Here is an 8,526-nt window from a genome sequence, read left to right on the forward strand (position 1 = left end):
GGCCTACCCCGGCCAAACCTGGACAACGCTGGGCCAATTGTGCGCTGCCCTATGGGACTCCCAATCACAGCATGTTTTGATACAGCCTGGAATCAAACCAGGGTCTGTAGTGACGTCTCTAGCACTGAGATGCAGTACCTTAGATCGCTGCGCCACTCGAGAGGGGGAGGAGGAGGAAGAGGATGGTGAGGAGGAAGATGAGGAAGAGCAGGGAGGAGGAGGAGGAGGAGAGAGAAACAAACAAAGCAAGGTGCAATGGGAGGGGTTAGGACATAGCTGTAGGGAGGTGAAACTAAACAGGAGATTTACATGATGATACACTGGAACTTGGTACTGATTCACTAGACCTTAAAACAACATACTGGTAAGTGGAAAGACAGAAATACCCAGAAACAATAGAACACATGCAATGGGCTTTTCTAGTTTTTATGTTACCATTGAGGGATAGTTGAGTTTATCTTACCAAAAATCAGATTGTGAGGATAAAACACAGCACAAAATGTGATATTAGTGCATAATTTAATACTGCACTTGAACTTATGGTTTAAGGCTATCGAATGTGTTGAGGTACACTACTTTATGTACTTAGTGTGTAGATAAACTCAGCAAAAAAAGAAATGTCCTCACTGTCAACTGCGTTTATTTTCAGCATCCATAACATGTGTAAATATTTGTATGAACATAACAAGATTCAACAACTGAGACAAACTGAACAAGTTCCACAGACATGTGACTAACAGAAATTGAATAATGTGTCCCTGAATAAAGGCGGGGTCAAAATCAAAAGTAACAGTCAGTATCTGGTGTGGCCACCAGCTGCATTAAGTACTGCAGTGCATCTCCTCCTCATGGCCTGCACCAGATTTGCCAGTTCTTGCTGTGAGATGTTACCCCACTCTTCCACCAAGGCACCTGCAAGTTCCCAGACATTTCTGGGGGGAATGGCCCTAGCCCTCACCCTCCGATCCAACAGGTCCCAGACGTGCTCAATGGGATTGAGATCCGGGCTCTTCGCTGGCCATAGCAGAACACTGACATTCCTGTCTTGCAGAAAATTACGCACAGAACGAGCAGTATGGCTGGTGGCATTGTCATGCTGGAGGGTCATGTCAGGATGAACCTGCAGGAAAGGTACCACATGAGGGACAAGGGTGTCTTCCCTGTAACACACAGTGTTGAGATTGCCTGCAATGACAACAAGCTCAGTCCGATGATGCTGTGACACACCCCCTCAGGCCATGACGGATCCTCCACCTACAAATCGATCCAGCTCCAGAGTACAGGCCTCGGTGTAATGCTCATTCCTTCGACAATAAACTCAAATCTGACCGTCACCCCTGGTGAGACAAAACTGCGACTCATCAGTGAAGAGCACTTTTGCCAGTCCTGTCTGGTCCAGCGACAGTGGGTTTGTGCCCATAGGCGACGTTGTTGCTGGTGAGGACATGCCTTACAACAGGCCTACACGCCCTCAGTCCAGCCTCTCTCAGCCTATTGCGGACAGTCTGAGCATTGATGGAGGGATTGTGCATTCCTGGTGTAACTCAGGCAGTTGTTGTTGCCATCCTGTACCTGTCACACAGGTGTGATGTTCGGATGTACCGATCCTGTGCAGGTGTTGTTACATGTGGTCTGCCACTGCTAGGACAATCAGCTGTCTGTCCTGTCTCCCTGTAACGCTGTCTTAGGCTTTTCACAGTACGGACATTGCAATTTATTGCCCTGGCCACACCTGCAGTCCTCATGCCTCCTTGCAGCATGCCTAAGGCACGTTCACGCAGATGAGCAGGGACCCTGGGCATCTTTCTTTTGGTGTTTTTCAGAGTCAGTAGAAAGGCCTCTTTAGTGTCCTAAGTTTTCATAACTGTGACATGAATTGCCTACCATCTGTAAGTTGTTAGTGTTTTGACGACCGTTCCACAGGTGCGTGTTCATTAATTGTTTATGGTTCTTTGAACAAGCATGGGAAACAGTGTTTAAACCCTTTACAATGAAGACCTGTGAAGTTATTTGGATTTTTACAAATTATCTTTGGAAGACAGGGTCCTGAAAAGGGGATGTTTCAGTTTTTGCTGACTTTATGATTTGCTCTGTAAACTGAAATAGCAGGAGTGTTGTCATACTGTCATTTTTTACTGTACAACATGAGATAACATTCCTAGAACTCATCATAGTTTCTCAGATATCAGCATTGGTGCTGTTCCTGTTGCATTAGAGGAGAGGCTCGAAGCCCCAAAGCGGTCTGGTGGCAAAGCCTCTCTTCCTGCAGCTGTTCCTTAGGGAACAGGGAATCTCCAGACTGGTGCAACAGTGGAAAGATGAAGGCATTCAATAATAAAATGTCATGGTTTACAACAGGTAAGGAAGCAATGCTTTGAGATGTGTAGTCTGTGTATTGTGCTAGTCTGAGTTTGTTTCTGTGGATATTTTTTTACTTCTTCAAATATAGCATTTATTCATTTAGTGTTTTTTGTATGTTGTGCATTTTTCAGAGTTGCAGAAAAGTGCAGGCACATTCCCACCGTACCTACTGTACCTAACATACTGGAATGAACCAGTACAATACATTCATCACTGTACACAATCAGCATTCAGGATTAGACCCACCCATTGTATAATTAAGCAGTAAGGCACAAGGGGGTGTGGTATAGGGCCAATATACCATGGCTAAGGGCTGTTCTTAGGCACAACACAATACGGAGTACTTGGATACAGCCCTTAGCCGTGGTATATTGGCCATATTCCACAAACCCTCAAGGTGCCTTATTGCTATTATCAACTGGTTACCAATGCAAAAATACATGTTTTGACATACCCGTGGTACATGGTCTGATATACCACGGCTGTCAGCCAATCGAACCACCCAGTTTACAAAACTACATAAACACTGTATTCACTATGTGCACTTTGCTCAGCGGGAAACTCTGTCTTTCTTGATTCTCCACAGTGGATGTGATTCTGGATCCGGATACGGCTCATCTCTCTCTCCTCCTGTCTGCAGACGGGAAACAAGTGACCCGGAGAGACCCTAGAAGAGGAGAGCAAAGAAAGAATCTTCCAGACTACCCAGGATAATTTAATCTGAGAGTCAGTGTCCTGTGAAAGGAGGGCTTTTCCACAGGGTGTTGTTATTACAAAGTAACGGTGAAGGGGAAGACTGACTGGACATTAGGAGTGGCGAGAGTGTCCATAAACAGGAAGGGTAGTGTTTTACTAAACCCTGAGAATGAATACTAGTTGATATGGCTGAGAGATGGGAGCACATACAAAGCTCTTGGTGACTCTCCTGTTCCTCTCTCCTTGACCCCAGTAAGTAAAGGTCCAGGATGGCAGGCAGGCTCAGGGTAGGCAGAGTTCAGTAAACCAGAGGTGGAGCAAAGGTACCGGACAGTAGGCAGGCTCAGGGTAGGCAGAGTACAGTAATCCAGAGGTGGAGCAAAGGTAGGCTCAGGGTCCAGGATGGGCAGAGTGGCCAGGTGGTCAGGTACAAGGTCAGGAGAGGCAAGGGTAAAAAAACAGGAGGATGCGAAAAAGAGACGCCGGGAAAAAGTCAGGCGCTGACAGGACGAACGCTGGTAAGCTTGACAAACAAGACGAACTGGCAACAGACAAACAGAAGACACAGGTATAAGTACACAGGGGATAATGGGGAAGATAGGTGACACCTGGAGGGGGGTGGAGACAAGCACAAAGACAGGTGAAACAGATCAGGGCGTGACAAATGCATCCATAATAAATACGAATACAAACTTTGCTGACACACTCAATCCATACTTCAGCCCAGGGGTCAATCACAGTCGCAATAAAGCCCCACTGGTCATTTCTCCTGTCAATCACAAAGACTAAATCTACACTTCAGGACATATGTAAATGTATATATTTATTTAAAATGTCTGTTTATCTAAATAAATGTTACAAATATCAAAATCTATGTAAAGTAAGTCTACTCACATACAAGGAACTATGTAAAGTTTTTATCTGTCTAATAGTCAGCTGTACATTGATTGGTCGTTATCATGTTATCATGTTGCCTATTCAAGCAGTTTGAAGGCATTTAGACAAGGCATTGGGATGTTGGTTTAGACACCATTCATCATTAAAGCACTGCATTAAAGCACTGCATCATAAGAGATGACTGCTCTTTCAAGTAGAAAGATAATACACATTCTTAGATTAAAGCGAGTAAAGGCATATAAATTAGCACATTTTGAGAATTATTTTAGTAATTAATCATAATATTATTATTAACCATTATGTACACAGGTGATGTTACAGGTATGATAAGGTATCCAGACTGGTAGAATCTTCTTACTCCAGAGTCAGGATTCTAACATTCCGGAGTCAGGATTACTCTGTTCCACATCTTCGGAACTGCAACAAACAGAGGAAAAACAAATCCCCAATGACATCACAATTCAACCCCTGTAGGTATTCAACCTGGCTCCAACACAATCACTCACTCCCATCCTTAGGCCTTAGGTCCTTGACCTGTTCATATACTGATAACCTTAATGCCTGTGACAATGAGGCTGATTAATACTAGCTACAACAGTTAATTATGATTCTTACGTTACTGAACAGGGTTCCTGTTTTGTGGAAGATGGAAGGTTTACTTGAAGTGGAGGGTGACTTGGTGAGTTCTACTGAGTTATTTGGAAGGGAAAAGGATTCGTGCTGGGACAGAGGTAGCATCCAAGTAATCTAGCAGCTCCTGAGTAATATCAAATCTATAAAGAAGAGAACCCCTTATAGTGTTACAGAGAACACTTAACACCTGCAAACGTAGCTCACCTCAGAAACAACTCGACAACCCCCGATTTGGTGTTGAGAAAGACATTTGCATCCATAATATTATAGGAGTTTGGGGGTACAGTATGCTGCTAATTACTATTTTGGCAGAGGGGACAGAAACTCACATTTTCTCCTCTCCACCGTCTCGTCTGTGGCCTCCAGGTCACCTGGAATAACCTTGATCTGGGGAGGAAAGAATCCATGTACTTATTCATACCAGAAAGGAGTGTCTACAGGAGAAAGTATTTTGATGTAACATGATACATAAGCTACCATAAGTTAACATAATAGGATATTGAAGGTAAGGATACACTAGGTGGTGTACAGTGCCTTCGGAAAGTATTCAGATCCCTTGACTTTTTCAACATTTTGTTACGTTACAGCCTTATTCTAAAATTGATTAAATTGTTTTTTTTCCTCATCAATCTACACACAATACCCATAATGACAAAGCAAACACATGTTTTTAGACATTTTTGCTAATTTATAAAAAATAAAAATAGAAATGTCAAATTTACATACTTATTCAGACCCTTTACTCAGTACTTTGTTGAAGCATCTTTGGCAGCAATTACAGCCTCAAGTCTTTTTGGGTATGACGCTACAAGCTTGGCACACCTGTATTTGGGGAGTTTCTCCCATTCTTCTCTGCAGATCCTCTCAAGCACTGTCAGGTTGGATAGGGACAGCTATTTTCAGGTCTCTCCAGAGATGTTTGATCGGGTTCAAGTCCGGGACTATGTTTAACCTTTTTTTAGTTACTATATGATTCCATATGTTTTATTTCATAGTTTTGATGTGTTCACTATAATTCTTCAATGTAGAAAATAGTAAAAATAAAGAAAAACCCTGAATGTGTAAGGTTCTGTATTTATTTTATTAGTCAACCTTGTGTTCTGTTTCATTGTGTTCTTGAACGTAGTCGTCTTTATTTTTTGTTCATTGATTTCACCTGTGTTAGTTACTCACCTGGTCTCATCAGCTCCTTATTTAGTTCAGTTCATTCTGTTTGTGCCTTTGTGAGGTATTGTTTGTTTTGACTCTACTAATCCTTATCCTAGCTCATTTGTGAGAACCAGTTATAGCCTTCAGTCCTAGTTTTGATTCACCTACCTGTTTGCTTACCTGTGTATGACCATTGCCTGCATGTGACCACGATTGCTGCCTTCTGCGAAGGCGAAATAAAACACCTGCCACGCTCTGCACGTGAATCTACACCTTTTTCTCCCTGAGTATTCATTACAGAATGGCTAGGTGTGTTCATACTTGACTGGTACAGTGTGTCAAAAAATACCTTTGACCATAAGAAATATAAGTCCTTTGGTTTTCTAAAAAAGGAGTTTAATTCATTCACTGCCCATTGCCATGTCCCGGGTTCTGTAAAAAAAGCACATACAATAGGAGCCAATCAAAAAAGTTGGGTGTGGGTGGAGCTCTGGTTGAGGTAGTGATTGGGATTGCTTTGACTTTAGCTGTCACGGTTCCAACTGAGGTTTCCATGGTTATTGTTTCCACTATCGTGGCTGATGCTGAGGCTAATGACAGCGTCACAGCGTTAGAAGCTAGGCTGTGGAAGGGGCTTAGAGGTTTTAGGGTTGTACATTCTGAGCTAGCCACCATCTGATGAGACTCAGCAAGCAGCCTCTGTAGACGATTGGTGGAAGAACACTCGTCCTCCTAGGAAGACGGATAAAAGATAATGAAGTTTAAGACCAAATGTTTATGTCCACGATGCGTAGTTATTATGAAGGCCAGGAGGTTTTCGTGTCAGATTACGTGGTCCACTCACATCATCTACAGCTGTAAAAAGGCTTCCCAAGTTGCCATTCTCAACACCTTGTTGACAGGCGGTTGGTGGAGAGGCAGGGTCATTGGCAGGACTGGGGCTCCTCCTACCCCGAGAGGAAGCGGAGGGGCTATCCATGTACACACAGGTGAGATCACCTTGGCTGGGAAAGCAGTCAGTCAATCATTTAATCAGCCAATCAATCAAGCAATTAATATCCCTGAGAAAAATGTGAGGTCAACATAAAAGAGTGCACCATTCTTTCTCTGTATAGTCTGTCCCTACCAGGTGTTCTGAGTCTTTCAGAGCTCTGGGGCTGATGTCCACCAGCAGTATGGAGGTGTCCTCCATTAAACACAACTAGGAGCTCTATCCCTGTCTGAGAGTTGTCTGCTTCAGATGGGGTAGGTTCACTGTTCCTGGCCTTCAGATGAAGAAGGATTTTCACGAAGGAAGAAAAGGAGATTTAAGAAAATGGCGGACGGAAGACAGGGTGGTGCGGCAGGTGCCGCTTCTCATTCGAATGCTGTAATTTTATCTAAACCATCAGGTGTACGCCGATCCCAGCTAAGTAACTCATGCAAAGAGTTAAAGCGCAATTATGTGTTTTATCTCCAGTACTCTGCCATGATTGTCAGTTATGTAGCTGCTCTACTGATAATCTCAGTGCGTCCTTGCTGGGATGACACAATCAGTCTACTACCGGAGAATATCAACACCAAACACATTGGTTCACCGTTCCACGGGAGCGGACAGTACACAGCATACCATAATGTTCTGAATAATGGCCAAGTCTACCTCGCTCCTTATTCTACTGAACCGCTTAGGCGTAACAAACACAAGTCCAACATTTATCGGAAACTGTTAAACTACCTGTTCATTACCCTCCTGCTCTCTGGGGATGTACAACTCAATCCTGGGCCCAATATCACCGAGCCAGTGATACGCACCGGAGTGGAGAGCGGTGGATGGCCTCGTCCACTGGTCGTCGCCGCTGTGGAGGTGGGTGAGTGCTATGGTCCTGTGGTTTCTCTCGACTCACCCGGCTCCAGGATAGATTTTGACTCTTCAAACATATCAGAGTCGCTATATGCGATATCTGACTCTGTTTCTGGTACGCAAGCTATTTTAATTAGTTCCCCGCATCCAGTGCAGGCAGGAGGGAATGTTAATTGCGCTACCGAACTGCCCCTAATCAAAGCGAAACAAAACGGCCTAAACCCAGCCGTCAGAAAACATAGAAAATGTAACTTTTTTCAATGTGTCAATCACTCTCGAGTCATCTGGGACCCACGAGCTAAGCCCAAGGGACTACTAGGGGGGCACTTGAACATTCGTAGTGTCATTCCAAAAAGTGATCAAATTCAACATCTACTCACAGACTCCAACCTTGACTTTCTCTGCCTCTCAGAGACATGGCTCCATGGACACTCCATGTGCTGCTTTGATTGTGCCTGGCTACAATGTTTTCAGGAGAGACAGGATTGAAGGAAGAGGAGGGGGTGTGATGATTTACATTAAAGAACATATCCGATGTAAACAAATTGAGTGGTCATGTGATAATGAACTAGAATGTATCGGCCTGAACGTTACACTGTCTCCCCAAATGTCTTTTACCCTCATTGGAATGTATAGGCCACCTTCCACCAAAAGTGTGTTTTTTGATCAGTTTAATACCATGCTTAGGGAATGTGATTTTGGGAAAGAGGTCATCTTAATGGGAGATTTTAACATTAATTATGAAGACAAGTTTTGTAGGAAAACCCTCAAACGGATCACTAATACCTTTGACCTTACACAGCTAGGTAAAGGGCCAACCAGGGTGACTTGTTGCTCTAAAACACAGATTGATTTGGTGTTCAGTGATAAACCAGAGAGAGTGACTAAATCATTCAATATGGTTACTGGGCTGTCTGATCATAATCTGACACTTATAGCCAGAAAGCTGT

The 8,526-nt window shown here is 43.6% G+C and overlaps 1 protein-coding gene across 2 annotated transcripts; it reads right to left on the reverse strand.

The window, feature by feature from the left end:
- Positions 1-6,110: 6,110 nt before the first annotated feature.
- LOC118937877 lies at positions 6,111-8,139 on the reverse strand. Of its 2 annotated transcripts, XR_005035291.1 has the most exons (4): positions 7,957-8,139; positions 6,863-7,001; positions 6,581-6,740; positions 6,111-6,468 (listed from the first exon to the last, which is right to left on the reverse strand). XR_005035291.1 is itself a non-coding variant. In XM_036939648.1 (3 exons), exons 1-3 carry the CDS (start codon positions 8,103-8,105, stop codon positions 6,142-6,144), a joined length of 636 nt encoding a protein of 211 aa, XP_036795543.1. In that variant the 5' UTR covers positions 8,106-8,139; the 3' UTR covers positions 6,111-6,141. The 2 variants fall into 2 exon arrangements, 1 of the variants encoding a protein (XP_036795543.1); XM_036939648.1 differs by lacking the exon at positions 6,863-7,001.
- Between the last annotated feature and the right edge of the window lie 387 nt (positions 8,140-8,526).

This window comes from Oncorhynchus mykiss, chromosome 12 (genome assembly GCF_013265735.2).
Source record: "Oncorhynchus mykiss isolate Arlee chromosome 12, USDA_OmykA_1.1, whole genome shotgun sequence".
NCBI lineage: Eukaryota > Metazoa > Chordata > Actinopteri > Salmoniformes > Salmonidae > Oncorhynchus > Oncorhynchus mykiss.

Excerpts from the sequence above, each read along its gene's own strand:
- LOC118937877 (XM_036939648.1), bottom strand. The coding sequence starts at position 8,105 with ATGTTCTTTAATGTAAATCATCACACCCCCTCCTCTTCCTTCAATCCT. Across the intron at positions 6,741-7,956 it reads GAAAGTCAAGGTTGGAGTCT|CCAAGGTGATCTCACCTGTG; the intron begins GTGAGTAGATGT and ends CTGCTTTCCCAG. Across the intron at positions 6,469-6,580 it reads TTTTTACAGCTGTAGATGAT|GAGGACGAGTGTTCTTCCAC; the intron begins GTGAGTGGACCA and ends CCGTCTTCCTAG.